The sequence below is a fragment of the Nelusetta ayraudi genome, unplaced genomic scaffold (genome assembly GCF_046127955.1).
Source record: "Nelusetta ayraudi isolate G7.1 ecotype Tasmania unplaced genomic scaffold, CSIRO-AGI_Nayr_v1 ptg000192l, whole genome shotgun sequence".
Classification (NCBI taxonomy): Eukaryota; Metazoa; Chordata; class Actinopteri; order Tetraodontiformes; family Monacanthidae; genus Nelusetta; species Nelusetta ayraudi.
In genome coordinates, this window is record NW_027466241.1 from 462,501 (window position 1) to 480,717 (window position 18,217).

Below are 18,217 nucleotides of genomic sequence, written 5' to 3' on the forward strand. Positions count from 1 at the left end.
ATATTTGAGATTGCATTGTCTTTCACTCTCTCCCCCTTCCGAGTTTAACAATTAACTATGGTGGCCTGCGTACCCAAACCTGGAGACCTCATCCACCTTCTTGTTTGCTGGTTTATTAAAAGATGCGAGCTGCTACCCTAATTACAAAGTGCGATGTCAGGCTGGCTGAATTGTCCATCCCCAGCTTCCTTAGAAATACGCCGGTGCAAGACAGCAGCTAGCTAGCAGCAAGACCCTTGCTCTTTGTGTATTAAGTATAGTATACTAAGCTTTTACCAGTACGAAATTCATTAATCAAGCCAAATATTACACACTGGACCTTTGAAGGAAAACTGCTTCCGTAGACAGCCAAAGTATACTTGCGTATTTGAGTCACAAGACTAAAAAAACGCTTGCCAAGAAGAGGCAAAGAAGGTCGCCCAGCGTTTGCAATTCTTGAGGCCCTTCAGCGGGACGAGCTCAGCTGCTTCTGACATGTCACTCAATCCAATATTGATGAGTTGTTTTTTTTTTAAGAGAAGCGATGCAGCTGTGTGCATTCTGTTTGCTCTTGAGGACCGTGTTTAAAAGAGCTCGCGCCACTGGCCTGCGGGAGGGGACGGAGGCTAACCACCTGCTAACCGCTAACAGCCACTGTGTTCATGTAGAAATGCCGTCAACCTGGCCGTGTTAAAGTTGAACGAGCAGGGGCTGCTGGACAAACTGAAAAACAAGTGGTGGTATGACAAGGGAGAGTGCGGCAGCGGTGGAGGGGAGAGCAAGGTTAATACACACACACACACACACACACACACACACACACACGCACACGTCGTTGAGCACGAAAAACACACACGGTACACGTAGGTCACCAGGTGTAAAGACAAAGTAGAAGAAGCAGCACAGTTGTGGCGCCGCGTGTGAAGCCGGAGGCGTTTGGCGGGAAACATCGGCAGGCACAGATGAGGTCACTCGCGGAGCCGCACACTGCGCTGCTTCTTCTTCCCTCTCTACTTGTTGCACCCTGTTTGGTGGAGGTCCAGGTTGAGGGCAGACCGGAGGAGGGGGAAAGGTTGAGGGTCAGGTGACCTCGCACCAGATGGCAGCAACAAACCCCGGTTTGCAGGAGACGAGCCGTTGATAAAGAGTTTGCGCCGCGAGGCCCAAACTTCCTTTTATCCACGACTCTGACCTGAAGAAACGTTGCTGCCGATGATGAAAAAAAAAAAAAAGAAGAAGAAAGGCAGAAAGGCTTTTTGCTGCAGCACCTCTCATTCTCTGTCTCAGCGGCCAAATGGACGGACCCTTGTCACTTGGCAGTTAATTGTAAACGTGTAATCACCGGGTATCCCGGTGTCATGGTATCCCGGTATGCCTTAGAAAAAAAAAAAAGGACGAAAGGAGTCCGCCAAGCCAAGTAGGTTTGTCTCAACTAAAAGGCTAAAATAGAGGTCAGCGGGGCCACGTCCCGGCTGCTAGACCAGACTCTGAGAACTGCTGCGCCCGCTAATAACATAAGATAACATTGACAAATGATGTTATTTATGTTATTCCCATTGAAGAGTGCCGGTAAACCTTGCCGTATTGAAACTGAATGAGCAAGGGACCCTAGACAAGATGAAAAACAAGTGGTGGTACGATAAAGGAGAGTGTGGCTTCAAGGATTCCACCAATAAGGTTAGTCGTACGTGTCTGTGGGTTCGGTCCAGCACACTGTCCTCTCACCTTGCACTCAACACGCACTGTAGGCGCATCGGTGCAACGCAGCGAGCCGTATCATTGCATGGGGAGGAAGAGGAAGGGGTGGTGGGTGGGGTTTGGTGGGGGCCAACAAGCGTCGCCTTTTCCAGATAGAAGCTGAGACCTTTCAGAAGCAGACTAGGAAAGTTGCCGGTGTTTCTGTTGGTCAGTCGGTCCGTCTGTTTGTTTGTCTGTCAGGAATTTCTTGTAAGTTGCACCAACGCCCAAACAGCACAAAGTGGAGACAATGGGATGCACTGTAACAGCACATTTGTTTTGTGTCCATGTGTTTGTGTCTGAGGTCCCATATGGCATTGGCCAGAGCTACCGCTGTTAATGCATTTATTCACCCCTTCCCGTCCCTTGTCAGCGCATCCTTCACTGCTGACAGTGCAAAGTGGAAAACATGAAGTAGCAACTACTGCACTTCCACTAGGAAACTTTGGTTACCAGACTATTAGCCTCCGGTTTAGGTATTGACCAGGTAGCTAGCGTGCCGGCTACACATGTCACCATGTATGCCCACGCATTTAAAAACTGTCTTTACTCTGTGTTTACTCTGAGTCCCTCGTGTCGTTAGACGATGATGGTCTAGTCTTCGCTGTTTGTCCAGCTGGATCTGAAGTTGTCACCTCTTCATCCTCCCTGCCCTCCTCCTCCTCTCCTGTCTGTCTTCCCTTTAACCAGAGCTCTGTCTTGGCCCACTCATAATCAATATCAGGTGTTTGGTATCTTAACGTTGTTGTCTTTGTTGGTAAGTCTCTGTTTGTTCGGGGGTTTAAGTGTAGAGCTACACTGCAAACTACACTGCAAGATTGTTTCACCTTTGCTTCACACCAAGTTACCAAACCTCGTAGTAAAAGTAAAACTGTTCATTGTGTATTGCACATTAAACGGTAATATACATATGTGTAAATATATATATATATTAATATAAACATATGTGTGTGTGTATGTACATTTACATTTACACAATAATTGGTATGCATGCACATAAACCGTAGACAGTTAGACAATTAGAAAACAGTAAATGCAGAATGGTTCGTGTTACTTCCACCTCTGTGTGATTTCGCCTGCTTCATGCGAGGCTCTGTGGAATATTTATACTGCGTTAATGAGTAAAAGCAGGTTGTCTAGCTGTTGGAGTCATTGATGCCTCTGTCCACTGGGTGACTGGCCCCACTCTTTCCTCCCCTGTGTGTGCTGTGCTAGGAGAAGACCAGCGCTCTCTCGCTCAGTAACGTAGCAGGAGTCTTTTATATCCTGGTCGGAGGTCTGGGTCTGGCCATGATGGTGGCCCTTGTGGAGTTCTGCTACAAGAGCCGCGCCGAGGCCAAGAAAATGAAGGTAGGTCATCCTTGTGCGAAACCGGCTCGACACCTGCACTTTCCTGTATTTATATATTTATTTATTTATTTAAGAGTCGGAATCTCATTAAATAAATAAAAAAAAACATAGTCACAATGTCAGCGTGATAGAAGACAAGGGTTCAACATCCACGTTGGTCAACCTAGGCTGGAGAAGTTAAGGCTGCCTCTGTCTTCATGACAGACTCATAATCCAAATAATCCAAGTGACAATACGCAATTTTTTTCGCCACTAGAGAGTGCAGCTGAGAACAGCATTTAAGTCAAAGACAGTGCTGAAAATTGCATATTGCCCCTTAAGCTGTCCCTGAAATTATGATAATGTCAGCTGAGAAGCTTATCATGGGTTTTAAAATCAGAGAAAGCAGAAGCACAGTTTCATTATTTCATCCTCCTCAGAGGACACGCCACGAAACGGAACGTCTCTCAGCATCAGAGATGAAAAAAACTGTCTTCTCATTTTGCATTGTGTCCATCAACATTTGCATCCATGCCAATCCAAACTTGTTCGAAGTCAACCGCACGACTCTGGGCCCCTTGAATTCCAGAGCTGTCCCTTAATAGCGGAATTGATTGTTTAACAACGAGTTTGTTAGACTAAAACGCTTCTGAAGGGGACTTTGGTTCTTCCGACTGTGTTGGAAGAGAGTGGATGATGCTCCAGAACGCCACATGACGCTCACAATAGTTCAACTCATGTAATGCCGGGTGACAAAGAACTGAACTAGAGAAGAGAATGTTGAACAAGAAGCAAGAAACACAAGTCTGTGGCTGTCACCTTGTTCTGCTGGAGTTGCTACTTCTTCTCCTACTCTTTCCATCTCCGTCACAGCGCCACAACAGGTCTGGCATATGTACTGCAACGGCCACTGACGTCTTTCGTGGTTTCGCTTGGATGAAAACATTTCTGGAGCCGATTCTGTGTTCACAAACAACTCCTCCTCCTACCTTCCTCCCCTACCTCCTATCCACTCCTCTCATATAGTCTCATCCAGTAGCGTAGTACCCCCCCCCCCCCCCCCCGAGTGTCTACCACAAAGGAACACTGAAATCGGTACAAGAAAAAGATTTCAAACTCAAGGATCGAGTGGCAAGACCTCAGTTATACTTTCCATTTATTTGAAACTGGGAAAATGTATTTAGAGGAAGTTGATAGCTTAGGTTTTGATATCATGATCAGTCAAAGTCCATCCTGATAATATGACTTAGGTGTTAGGAGCCACGCTGGCACTGTTCCATTTCACAGTGTTTGTACTGTACTCTGCCACCACCACCACCCACTGACCCACCACTTCCATACAGTCATACAACAAACATTGTGTTATCCAGTTGTCATCCTGAACAACCGTTGGAGATACTTGCTGATGCTGATAAAGGAAGGGGACGTAACATCACAAACGTGGACAGTGGGAGTGGCTAAGGGGGAATCAGAATTTACTGAACCTGATATTTTTTTATTTGCAGTTCTGATTTCAATTGCCAGGTTCTTGTTGTTGATCACTGGTTTATTTTATTTCTCAGCCCGAGAGACTGAAACCGGTCATCGTGGCCGACCACGGGATTCAGACACTGGTTGACACATTCAGCAGAGTTTTTCTTCTTGGACCAACCCCTTCACCTCTCTAGCTGTGACCTATTTTTGCATTTATTGCAAATTTCACGCTCGAGAGGCTCTTTTTGAATACAAAGGGGAGGATTAATGAGCATCTTCTTTTGGCCGAACGTGACCTAGAAAATGAAATGTCGATAAACTTTCATAACTGGAAGCAATAAAATTGGGACAAAGGAACAAATCCTTCGTCCACTCCTGACTGTCCTGACGTTAGGTCTGTACTGTCGACTTCTGTGGAACTTTGCCGTTAGCTTCCTGGTAAAACGTGGAATCCACAGCGAGGTATGAGTGACTTGCGCTGACTTTGCGTAGCGGTCACGCGACTAGCAGTGATGCACAGTGCCCTAACATAACGCTGACTTTATCTCTCGTTGTGAAGGTGGCGGCCAACACCTTGTCGTCCCCGCAGCACACGGGGAACTACACACACACAATGTCGGCTCAGCACGCTCCCAACCTGCTGCCTGCCGGCCAGCAGCCAAACTACGCCACCTATAAAGAGGGCTACAATGTTTACGGCATTGAGAGCGTCAAGATCTAAGACGGGTAGGAGAGATGATTGATGGCTAAAGGCTTCCTCATCCCCACAGTCATAGACAGTTTCTCGGCCTCCTCAGCCAGCATGAGCATCATGAATCATTCCGACGATAGAAACAACAGCTGCACACCCCCTGTTGTTGTGGTCCTGTACGGAGGCCTGTGGCTTCCCTCCTTAAAACCCTCACCCTCCCGCCTTTTTCTAAACAATTGCCGCCATCCGAGACAGAGTCGCACTCTTTGAAACAAACGAGGCGAATCAATATGGTAAGACTAAATTGGCTGAAAACTTCAACTGTAACTTCTCCCCACAATATTGGAAAAACCCACAACAACCCACAACAACAAGACATTGGCACATTCTGCCGATGTCAGCTGCAGCCGTTGCTCTTCTCTGCCATTCGAAACAGGAGGGCCGTGACTGAGTCCATGTAAGCTGTGTGTGGCTGTGATCCTCCATCCCTTCAGCTCCCAGTGTTTCTTCCTCAACCTTCTCTCTCGTGTTTTCCACTCCTGCTACCCTTTGCCCCTCCCTCAGCCCTCATTCCTTCCCTTCTTGCCCTCTAATCTCCTGCCCCCCAACACCCCCACCCCTTACCGCCTCCTTAATTTCTAGCCAATCATCCTCCAATATCAACCAAATTCATTGCCGAGTTGCTTCCATCTGCAGGGCAGCTCTTCAGTTTCATTTTAAAGTGATAATTGCTTGCACTTGTGTTATCATCAAGACACTAAGACATCTAGCTCACGCACCCTCAAGGCCAAACTTGGGCGTCACTAGGGCATCTATCGCGGATCAAAAGGTTGTGATGCCTCTCAGGCTACATGAAGGGACCTTTGGCAAAGGAGCGGAAGCCAAAAAGCTGCACCCTCAACTGCACGAAGGCGCATGTTTGACTGGTTGCCTGGCAGCGGCCAGGAGTGCATGGTGGGGAAAAGTGTGACTTGTGGTTTTTTTACTTGATAAAGCACGTCAATCTCTGTTGAAACTGGGTCAGCGAGTGTTCTTACTTCTAATCAGAATTTTCCAGCGGTAGAAAACAGTGGAAACAGTAACGACACGGCAAACGACAAAAGACATCCTACAACTCCCAGAGTGCAATGTGGCTGCCGAGTGTTTCCATCCATCCCCGACGTGTGACGGCTGGATGGAGGACACAGTCCAATTCTTCCTCAGTGCCGTTTTATGTTGTAGAAAAACAGGTTATTACAGTAGCGGTGAAAATTTAATGTGCACTGCAATCGGGTTGTTTGACAATGTCCTGGGCAACTGTTTTTTTGTTTTTGTTGTTGTTTTTTGTTTTTTCACTTACTTTTTAGTAAGTGATAAAACGATGAAAAAAATGATGTCCATATAGAGAAGGAATGGTTGAAATATATGGAAATCTTTGAGTAAATTTCATGTCATTGGAGTATCTCATTGCCGGGCCAAGTGTCCTGGTTTTCGGTAATCAAAATATGGTCACTTCAATTTTTATTTTGTAATTTTTGTTCACACGTTCTTTTGTATTTATATGCCAGTATTACTTTTTGATTTTCTTCAGATAATACATGAATCTTTTACTGAAGATGGCCATTTGCACCATTGCACCTTGACTGAAAGAAGAGACAGCTGAGTGCTAAGCTACAGCTCCAGGCTGATAAACAGCGTGTACTTTTCATGGATGTAGAGAACTGAATCATTGTTTATATACACAATTTAAATTGTACTTTCTTTGTTTTAAACTCAGTCGCCCTCCTCCCCTCCTCGCCAAGGCCGCAACCTCACCCTGCTCAAAGCTAGCATTAGCCCTCCATATGAAGCGTTAGCTTATACAAGCTCCCACACTCTCAATACTTGGCTGCACACAACCAAGGTTGCAATCTGGCATTTTCCAATTGTGCCGCTAACTCATCTTGTCTGAGTCATGGCAGCAGAAGCAAGTTTTCAAAATAAAAGCATAACACAAAATCAAACACCACATACAGCATGTTGTTGTGACAACCTACTTCCAGTGTTAGATTAGCATACACACAGAGTGGCCGGGGTCTTTGACCTGGATCGTGCAGAGACCAAGGACCGAATACCGATTTTTTTTATTAATTTTTTTTTTAACCAGATTGTTCTCTCCAATGAGGCGTTTTGATTTCTTCCTTCTCTTCCCGCACAGATAAAATTCACCGATGCAATGCGCTCCAAAGCCCGTCTGTCCATCACAGGATCAACCAGTGAGAACGGCCGCGTCCCAGTGGCGTACCTGCGTCCAGGATTACCCATGAGCCTCAGCATGACCGATCTCTCTTAACCACGCCCAAGCCAGTGCCTTACAGCCAATGGAAACACACGCCGCCCTCTCACTCTTGGATAAACAAGACCGGAACGCTGTCTCTCGCGACAAACAATTCGGCAACAGCTCGCGGTTGAAAAAAACCCTCCCGAAGTTCCACCAACTAGCCAGTCGCATCTCCCTGAGGCCCCGCCCATCTGATACCTTTCACGTCCAACCCGGAAGGGACTGGACTTCGGGGTGGGCCACCCCCCGACAACAGCGTGAATCACATGACTATCAAGCGAGAATTCTGGCTGGTCATTACCGAACACGACGAGACACAATCAAGCACAGTGGACAGTTTTCTAAAGCAACGCGTCACCCTGTCAGAGACTTTCAGCCGTTGATAAAAGCTTCTTCTTCTTCTTCCACACATGGAAATGGATGGTCGCCGACGCCGACTCGACGCAATAACCTTAATCAGGGATGTGTCAAAGCAGAATCTTTATTAGAATTAGTGCCAACGAGTGGAAATCACAGCAACAGCAATTTCTTTTAAAACGCTGATAATGTTGCCATTCCTAATTGTTTCCCTTTGCCTGAAAATCCCTAATTAGTAGAAACTTTAACCAATGTTCCCAAGAAATGCATGAAAACACACACACACGCAACACTCGTACATGACACACACACACACCACATACACACACATAGACGTGGTATTTAAAAACGCCAACTGTAAACAGGGTCGGGCAAAAACTAGCAAAAATAATAATCGTCTTTACCCGTTATTTTATTTTTTTCTCATTTGGAAAACTGAGTGCACGACACTCACAAATTGAAAGGTGTAAAACATTAAGTAAAAATGTAAAAAAAAAAAAATAGGTAACTAAAATGCAAAAGAACTCCTGACAACAACAACAGCTAAGAACTTGTAAACTATTCTACTAGTAATTTTTCTTAAATATTACTGTAAATGACTTTTACTCTTTAGTTTTACAGCTTGCTTCAAACAAATGTTTTTTCTCAGTTTGTTCCTATTTGTGGTTAAGACCCCCAAACTCCAGATTATATTGTTTTGGCCGTCGCAAGAAAACAACTCTTTTGCCATACAATAGTGTACAGTGTAGATAGTGTATATCAAAGGTTTATTATGGCTATTATACTGTAAATTAAATGTTTAACTACCAAATTCATTCAGTTTGGAGGCAGCGAGCGGCTGAAAAGCAGAGGGCACCAGGCCTTTAGACAAAACAGGCATGAGTTTTAGAGACGGGTCTTTGATTCAAGGAAGTCACTTTTTTTTGGTTAAAAATTAAATCTTGTTTCGCTTCAGTCACACTTGCTGTACAGACACATTGCACCATCTGAATTGGAATTTTTTTTCATGCGACCATCCGTGCCAAGATGACAAAGGTTGAAGGATAAAACTGCAATGGAAAGGGAACACAGTGAATATTCCTGACATGTTAAAAATCCAATTTAGCTGCAGGAAAAACTTAGCCTAACGTACCGAACCAAAAGAAAAGGAGTAAAATAAGAATGACTCAAAAGTGCTGCATTTATTGAGGTGATTTGCAAAGAAAATAAAACGTGCCATATTTAAGGTTGTGCCAAACTTTACAGATAGACTTTACAAACATCAAGTGCAGTTTGACATAATCGTGCCTCTGCATGAATTCGGCACAAAGTACGACAACCAATTTGGGGCTGAGGTGGAATTTAATTTTTGTCTTTTTGTGCAAAAATCTATAAAATACAAACAAACAATTAAATATTTATTTGTATATATACTTTTTTTTTTATATCAGTAACATCATTATTAACCTTTAACCACTTGACTATAGCCTCTATTGTTTGTGATACTGACTTGCCCTCCATGTTGTTGAAAGATATTTACGAGAGTATCATCTCAACTTTTCTGGAGAGGAAAACAAACACGCTTTTCCAGCTCTTAGTGCCAAATTTGACCGATCTCACCGATCAAAAGTCAGTTTTGCCAAGACCGAACGCACTTCAGACTTTCCGCCAAAAACGCCAACCGACCACGAGGTCATCGGAGAAACGCTCTCCCCTTCCCCAACCACCCAACTCCTCCCACGTCACAGTTTTAGCACAACGACAGGGGCGAACCCAACGTCAACCGATCGATCCGCCGCCAAACGAGTCGCCATCCGTTGCGCACCGGGACACCTGAACACGTGCACGCCCACGAGGCACTTCACCGCACGCGGTCTGCCGGCGCCCGACGGGGACGGCCACGTGCCAAAATGAACTTGAGAAGCGACCTGGCCAGCGCTCTCCACGCTCGGCCAATGGCAGCTGCTGATAACTGAAACCTGAGCCAATAGGAGCTAATGGGAGCTCTCACTGAGGTGGGGGCCGAGCAAAAAAACTCTGGACTTTTCCTTCTGAGTGCATCCGCTGCCCCCTGCTGGTGGCGACGAGGACGACAAAAAGCGACGACGAGAACATTTGCATGTCACCTTGATTATTATTATTATTATTATTATTATTATTATTATTATTATTATTATTATTATTATTATTGGTTTTTAATTTTGGTTTTCTCAGACGATCTTCAGCGAGACGCTTTGTTCCCAGCTGCATTTTTTTTTTTTTTTTTTTAGTAATTAACGATAGTAGTAAGATAATAATATTAACAGTATTAATTGCCGTATTAACGTGGTTCTTGTTATGTATAGTGTATGCTTTTAAAGAACTCAAGTCCGCCGTTTTTCTTTTTTCTTTTCTGCAGAGAGCCGTGCCGTTAGTTAGAAGCTAGCCGCTAGCCGCTTAGCTACAGAGCTTCCCCCGTGACATCGCACACAAGTCCAGCTGAAAACATTCAAGTCAACTGTGTCGACTTCTTCTCGTGTCATGCTTTGCAACGACCACATGCGGTCATTATTATTATTATTATTATTATTATTATTATTATTATCATTATTATTATTATTATTATTATTATTGTGTGAGTGTGCGATATCATTGTCACACACTGGCTTTCTTGTTGGGAAACTTGAAAGTTAGAATTAAGTTGTTGGATTATTCTTTTCTTTTTTTGCTTTTTTTTATTGCAACACTTTTGATTTTGATCAACATTTTCTTTCTTTTTCTTTGGTTGCTCTTTAGTATGAAAGCTTAAGTGTTGAATAAATGAACGGCGAAAAACATACCACAAAAATCGGTGGCGTCTATCGCAACACATACTGTAAAAATAAAATATTGTTTCTCTGGCATCAGTTTTTATTATGATATTAAATATGTCTGACCTCAACATGTTACTGTGGTTGTTATCACTAAGATGCATTCAAAAACACTTTTTACAATGACACAGTTGTACTTGCCGTTTGTTCAAAATGTGGCCTGCGACCTGTTTTATGATTTCCAGACGGCGACCCCTGATGGTCGTATGAATTGTTACTTGTCAAGAGAAATAAAGGTTGAACCGGTAGACATTGGACATGATGATGATGATGATGATGATGATGATGATGATGATGATGAAACTCACGTGTGCTGACGTTTGCACTGCAACATCCCAGTCACTCGAGGTCCTCGAACGTCCCTCCATCAGCCAACTGCAGCCAGAGGCACAGTGCAGTGTGTACAAATACTGTAAACTCCTCAATTGAAATTATTAAAGTTCCCACCCGTCTTCATAGTTGAAGCGGCTTCACACACAAAGACAGGTCTGAAGAACTACTCCACACCACTTCACCCAGTGATCGTCAAAATAAATATTTTTCGGAAGAGACTAGCCAGATGGTTACTTAACATTTGTTGCCAACTGTTTACTTTGTTAGAAAACAAAAATCACATAAACGTGGCAGTATATTTAAATGCAGTACTTGTTGTGTTGTGCACAACTTTTAAAGTGGGTTAGCGTCAGACCAAATAATTTAAAAAACATTTTACACTCCTTCTTTTTCTGATAACATACAGTCAACAGATTAAACATAATTGGTTCATCGGTGCCCAGGGCCTTCCTATGTGGAGTTGGGAGTGTGGCTTCTCTCCATGTACTCTCGCGACTGGCTACCTCTCATGCCTCTGTACTGACCCTGCAATACATCCTGTGAACTTAAGTGCAGGATGAGCAACGATAAAAAAAAAAAAGAAGTTAAAAAAAAAAAACGTCACAGTGTAAAGACGATTAAAGTGCGTAGCTGCCGAAGGCCAGAAAGCATTAACAAGTACGTTAGCAAATCAGCCACATTGGCTTGTTAGCATTACGCTAAGTCATCAGTCAGTGCTGACGTTGTGAAAGGTCTATCGTTCCACTCTCAACTCTCAAGCGGTTTCGACTGTGTGAGATATTTGACGAACCTTGTCGGGTTTTCCAGCTCCGAATTCTCAATTCTTCAGTTCTTGACCACAAGCTATCGAGCTTGTGGTCAAGAACGCCGCGATAACCGCGATCCGCGTGCGATCACTGTCGTTTTTCGACTCTTACCTGAATCAAACATAGCCGTAGCCGTTATCAGGGAGGAGTTCAGCCAGCTAGCTCAAAGTGACTCTTTGCACAGTAGAAAATAAAAAGAATTTCATTGTTGCCGTGTTTTGTGTTTCAGTCTTCCATGTTTATTTTTGCCAGTGTATGTATATAAGTAGTAAACAAAACACAGATGCCACAAAACATTTTTTCAGTATCTTTTATGATAAAAAAAAAAAAAAAAAAAAAAATTCACAGTTGCAGGAAAACAAAACAAAAAAAAATACTTTAACGGTTCACAGAGCAGAAAAACCAACAGTCGAATTGTTTGGTCACAGGCGTCTGAACTTCCTGTCAAATAATCAGCCGATTAAAATTAAACAAAACCAAAAAAAAACCTCAGGACTTCTCTTCTTCTACAGGACAGTGACTTCAAACACGTCGGCCCCCTTCTGGTTATCCGGACCGGCTGTGACCGGCACCGTCTCCTGCAGACTGACCTTCTCAGCGCCTCCTCCTGCTCCTCCACTCTGATCATCATCACTCTCACTGCTAGTATCCTCCTCCTCTTCTTCATCCTCCTTCTTCTTCTCCGCCTCCATCTGCAGCCTGCTGGGGGCGCCCTCCTCCTCCTCCTTCTCCTTCTCGTCCTCGTGGCTGGAGTCGTCAGAGTCCTCTTTCTCCTCCACCTCCTGGTCTCTGGCACTTCCTCCTGCCTCACCGTCGTCGTCCTCCTCGTCCTCCTCATCCTCCTCATCCTCCTCCCCTCCACCGCCCTCCCTCTTGGAACAGGGCCAGAGGGCCACGCCCAGTCGCTCCTCCAGGCTGCCGACGGCGGCCCTCACCCGCCGCCTGGTGCCCACCAGGCACCGCTCCTCCTCCCCTTCGCCCCCCTGCGAGTCCTTGGTCCACGAGTGGTACAAGCATCCTGCAAACACGAACAGCACAAGGACGGTGATGAGAACTCCGAAAATAATATGCTTGGATTTGCTATCCTCCTCCGACTGCTTGGAGGATGGAGAGGAGGAGGTGGAGGAGGCGGAGGTGGTGGGGGAGGTGGAAGTCTTTGATCCGTCAGACGGTGGAATATCTGATGTCACTACGGGTGGTGGTCGTGGTGATGATGGTGATAATGACGATGATGGTGGTGATGATGACAATGATGACAATGATGACGAAGAACTTGGAAGAGACCCATCAGTTGAGCTGCTTTCGTTCAGGGAGTCCGTGTTTCCCTCAGAACCTCCAACAGGTTGGGAAGCCGTGGAGATCGGACCTCCAGCAGCAAACACCAGGAGGGTCGACATCAGCAGCACCAGAGTCAGACTGATCTTGGCTGTCATGGTGACCTGTGACCTCTGACCTGTGGGGGTTGGGGGACAAAAACAAACAAAACAATGAGCATTAGAGAGGGAAAATGGCTCCATGACTTAAAGTGGAATTTTTAAATGAGGATTAATGAGGTCAAACTTCAGGTGTGGATTCTGAACTAGCAAAACGCAACATCGATTGGCTCAGGGATTCATTCTTTTAAACACTGTTCACCTCCAGGAGGACAAAAAAAAAGGATATTGAGCCTTTTTTTTTACAGACGTCTTGAAGCAAAAACCCAGTTTCTCACCAAAACTACACCAACGACAAGAGTTCAGACTCCTAACACCAGCGTATTGTGTGCTGCACCAAGCAGCCTCCAGGTAGTAGGTGGCTCTCTATTCGGGCCCCGACACACTGAACGCCTTTTTTTTCGTTCTGAGCGTAAACTATAGCGCGCGTCAAACTCCTCCCTCGGAATGCCTCCATATACGTATGCATATCTATAGAAACTTTGCAGATTGGAATTTCTTTCATTTTACAATCGACCTCAGCATGAAAAAAAAAAAAAAAAAAACTTTACTGACTGTAAGCTGGAAACACTTTGAAAACGAAGGAAAGGAAGGAAACTCTGCAAAAAAAAAAATGTACATATCTCCGCAACGGACCGTTTTAATTCATGGGCTTCGTCATATCTCTGCTCTCCGCTTCGCTGCGTCGGTCTGCAGTGTCAGCAGCCACGTCTTCCAAAGGAAGCCAAGGCCAAATCAGGGCGATTGAACAAAAGCGTATTAGAATAGACATCATGTGCAAAATGTATTATTGGCTTCCATCGAGTCATTTTATACGTCACCACCATGGATCGCACTGTAAATGCCACAGAGCGTTGGCGAAAATCACTGCCACTGAACATTATGCCCATCTTTCATGGACGTACTTGGGGCTACGAAACGCCAGAAAGAAATTCAGAGGCCAACATTTATGAATTTGTAGTTTGACCCCACAAACGGCCGCCACTGTCTTATTTAAAACTGCAGGCAATTAAGCCTTGATTTGTTTTTAATTCATTTTTAATGAAAAGCTAACATTGTGATGTTTCAAATACAGCTAACAGCCACGCGAGATTAATTGCTTTCAGCTTTTGCCATCATAAAATGTCCGAAGGCTCGTTTCATTGCGTTGCAAATCTATTTGCCTCTAAAACCAAATGACCAAGCTACTGTTCAGGTTTCATTCGACTGCCTCAGTGATATCCAGTCTCGGATGGAAGTTCACCTTCTCCCTTTTGAACAAGGGAAAAACTGAAATAATTTCATTTCGTCAACAAAATCTTTTAGGTGGCATTTACAGCGCCACTGGCGCCCTTAACTCCCACTGCCAACCTTTTGCAAGAAGCCTTGGAGTTGTTGTAGACCCGTGCTACTCAACCCGCGGCCCGCAGGCGGCCCTTACCACACGTCTGTGCGGCCGGTCGTGATCATACCGACAAAAATCAGACTGTTTTATGTTCGGAGGGGACGCATTGTTACTCAGTGTGAATAAATCATTTCCAATCATTCTCCTCAAGAGGGCGATCATTTTAATGGCAATCATTTCAAGGGGGGAGCTTCTCGCACTTCTGCCATTAACAGCTCCGACTAACAGACAGGAAATATGTTTGACACTCATGAGCTTTTTCTTGATTGTTTTGGGAGAACTGGTGTCAGTTAGCACAGATGGTGCGCCCTCTACGGTTGGAAGGGAAAGGGGGCTTATTTCATTACATTTTTACATTATTGACCAGGAACAGCTCTGCTGCACGCTGCAACAGTGTTTTGAGCGGTGAACTCAAAACAATGAAGGGTAAAGTAGTTAAAGCTGTTAACTACACTATAAGTCATGCTCTTGAGCACCGACAATTCCGCAAATTTGTTGAGGAAGATGAGGCAAAATATCAAGACCTTTCATCGCATGCTCAAGTTCATTGGCTGAGCACACGCACGGCACTTGAGAGGTTTATGGACTTGCTGCCGGTGATTCAAGAGTTCACTGCACAGACGACGCAAGCCGATCTGCCTCACGTCAGTGATGACAAATCCGCACTAGTTGTGGCTTTTCTGGCCGACATAACCGAGCACTTGAATGTCCTCAATTTGAAGCTTCAAGGAAATGGATGAAGTGCTGCCTGCCTGCGTTTGTGAATGACGTTTCAGCCTTCAGAGAAAAGTTCTCCCTTTATCAACACCGGCTTGGTGCATCTGATCTCACACACTTCCCAATCTCACGCTCACGAGTCAGTGTGAACTACTCGTGTCATCAAACCAGTTGCTCCTGGCAGTGCCACGGACCAGGCTGTCCACCCGTGGAGACGGAGCCGTCTCGGTGGCTGCCTCCAGGTTAGAGCTGCACAGTCCATTGAACAGTTTAAGACTCTCTGAAAAACTCACCTCTTCTCGCTGGCGTTCAGTCCCTGCCAGGCCACTGGGCCTGCTTCTCTTTCTTTCTATTTTTTTTGTTAATTTTGTCCTTTTTCTAATTTTGTTTTTAAATTGAGCTTTTACTATTCCTTGCTTTACTACTTTGCTGTTGTATTTATTGTTATTTTTTTCCCCATCGTGCGATGGCGCCTTTGTGGCAATGTCTGTGCGGTCAATAACTCCTACTACGTTTGGAAATCAGCCTCTCCCTGCAAATTGGGCTTTAACGTCGGCCTGATCAACTACCGGGAATTTGATCTACGTGGTTGACACATGGGTGATTCCGGAACACACAGCTGGCATGGTTGGACCGAGGGCTCTTTGGAAGGTTCCTGTTGCAGGAAGCTCAGCGTGGCTCAGCGGCTGTTGGCACCGCGGCTCCTTACCACGCGGTGTTCTGAAGGGCTGCGGCTCAGGGCGGCGGAGTTCTAAAAGAACCGCCGGCTTTTTGTGCGTAGGCCCCTTTGGTGCATGAGGCCCCCCGCACAAGTCTCAGTATGACTGTGTGTGTGATTCAAAGAGTAAGAACTGGTGGGTGGGGAGACTCAACTCACAAGTCAGTGCAAGGCAGGCAGACAGACGGACGGACGGACAGACAGACAACCTTGTCTGTGGCCCCGAATCTCTTAGTTCAGGTCAGATCGTTCAGAGGAAGAAAAAAATGGAGTTGGCACAAAAAAAGAGTAATCAAACACAAAGAAACAAACACATTGTGAGTCAGTCTGTGTGTGTGCGTGTGTGTGTGTGTGGGAAGGAGTGACACGCAGGAAACGTCTCTCAACAACAGGAAATCTGGGTTTTGCAGCAACCTGCAGCCACTCTGCACCCACAAGGTTCATCTGCCTGCACGCACACACACACACACACACACACACACACACACACACACACACACACACACACACACACACACACACACACACACACACACACACACACACACACACTTAAATGTGAGACAATTGTTCTGATCATATCTGGGTTGAGAGCGACGGACTCATTTGTCTTTTTGTTTTGAAAAATAAGAGAAGTTTGTTCCTCGGCTAGAAAAGTTGAACTTGTAGAGTTCAAGTCAACAGACACACAAGCGGTTTTCTCGTTCTGGGGACTCGAGGTTTAAATCAGATTCGCTGACTGGTCTCAAGAGTTTTTTTTTTTGTTTTTTTTTTTCGAAATGGAAGTCAAACAGGAAAACATCTTCATTGAGGGTTCTACTTTACCAGACGTTAACTTCCTCCGACTCACTCAGCCTTCTCTCGCCGTGAACAAAAACCTACTTTTTTTGTGGCTCCTTCAAAGTGATGAATTAACATTAAGGAAGTTAACAAAGTAGCAGAGTTCAAAGTCATGAGACGCTTGGGACTCTCAAACACAGTCAGGATGGAGAGGAAGAGATGGACAACGGGGTGGGAGGGAAAGCGGGAAAAGCACCATCACTCACCAGCAAGTATGCCAAGCAACGAACGAGAAACAATGCGGCGGCGTCGACGAGCTACTACTCACTGAGAGACGACGAGCGGTAGACGGGCAGAGGCGCCGGGAGGCTGCAGGTGGCGGCGCGTGTGACGAGGACGAGGCAGTCGAGACAAAGGTGAAGGTGGAAGAGAGGAGTGAGACACTGCAAGCAGGACTCGACTGTGGCGGGAAGGAAAATACTGCTGCAGTGGTACTCTACCGCCTCAGGGTGGTGCTGTTGTATGGCCTCAGGGTGGTGCTGTTGAAACAGAACAGCGGCGCTTCCTTTGATCTGTGAGTGACAATGAAGCTGATTTAATGTTTTCCAAAAGTCAATACAACACGATTATTGAACGCTATTTCTAATAGTAAAAAAAAAAACTGCAGACGTCATAAAAAAAAAAGTCAAACGTTGAACACTCACAAAACAAAATGTGATGGTTCTGATTAATTTTGGCATCACAAAAGTGAACAGCATCAGGTTTTTTTTTTGTTTTTGTTTGTTTTTTTGTTTTTTTCCGGTCAGTCATCTTTTAAATCACGACTCAGTGTTCCTGCAGCCTCTCAGCCTCACGTTTCTCGGTTCCTCCAAATTGTCCTCAGACGTGTTTTGTGGCTTTTCCATGACGTTCGGGTTCATTTGGGCGGTTTGCCATTTGTCTGTTTCCTCCGTGCTGGGTTTAAAAAATGTTTTTTTGTTTTGTTTTTTTTTGATCTGTTCAGTAAACATCTGTCCATGTCTTGCAAAAGGAAGTTATTATCCATTGCGATGTTAGTAAAAGTTAAAGTTCAGCAGTTGACCACTAGGGGGTGGCAGAGGGCATCAGACGGTTGTTGTTCCAGGCGGCTGCTTTATAAAGTGACTGCGTGGCTTGATAAAATCTTCTTGAGTGCCTGCATGAATGCAACCATACTGACAAAGACGTAAACTACAACAAAATAAAGAAAATCCTCCTGACGGTTCTCGGTTGTTGTTGTTGTTGTTGTTGTTGTTGTTGTTGTTGTTTTGTCGCACATTGCTCTGGCAACTAGCGGCCTCTGTTGTGTGCCATGTGGGTCAGTTCAGGTCTCCA

The 18,217-nt window shown here is 45.1% G+C and overlaps 2 protein-coding genes across 5 annotated transcripts in view; one reads left to right on the forward strand and one right to left on the reverse strand.

Moving 5' to 3' along the window:
• Positions 1-10,557, forward strand: part of LOC142881358 (glutamate receptor 2-like) — a 31,456-nt gene extending 20,899 nt beyond the window's left edge. The window contains exons 17-20 of one of the 4 annotated variants that reach the window (XM_076015628.1): positions 1,542-1,656; positions 2,932-3,066; positions 5,078-5,244; positions 7,386-7,526. In XM_076015628.1, coding sequence (XP_075871743.1) covers positions 1,542-1,656; positions 2,932-3,066; positions 5,078-5,239 — 412 coding nt within the window. In that variant the 3' untranslated portion in view covers positions 5,240-5,244; positions 7,386-7,526. Of the gene's footprint in view, positions 1-647; positions 763-1,541; positions 1,657-2,931; positions 3,067-5,077; positions 5,245-7,385 lie in introns of all 4 variants that reach the window. The other 3 variants (XM_076015627.1, XM_076015630.1, XM_076015629.1) reach the window with 3 other exon arrangements.
• Positions 10,558-12,048: 1,491 nt separating this feature from the next.
• On the reverse strand, positions 12,049-17,358 carry LOC142881359 (uncharacterized). The gene is made up of 3 exons (XM_076015631.1): positions 17,193-17,358; positions 16,244-16,314; positions 12,049-13,285 (listed from the first exon to the last, which is right to left on the reverse strand). Exon 3 carries the CDS (start codon positions 13,263-13,265, stop codon positions 12,339-12,341), a length of 927 nt encoding a protein of 308 aa, XP_075871746.1. The 5' UTR covers positions 13,266-13,285; positions 16,244-16,314; positions 17,193-17,358; the 3' UTR covers positions 12,049-12,338.
• Between the last annotated feature and the right edge of the window lie 859 nt (positions 17,359-18,217).

Coding starts and splice junctions, on each gene's coding strand:
- LOC142881359 (XM_076015631.1), bottom strand. CDS start 13,265: ATGACAGCCAAGATCAGTCTGACTCTGGTGCTGCTGATGTCGACCCTC.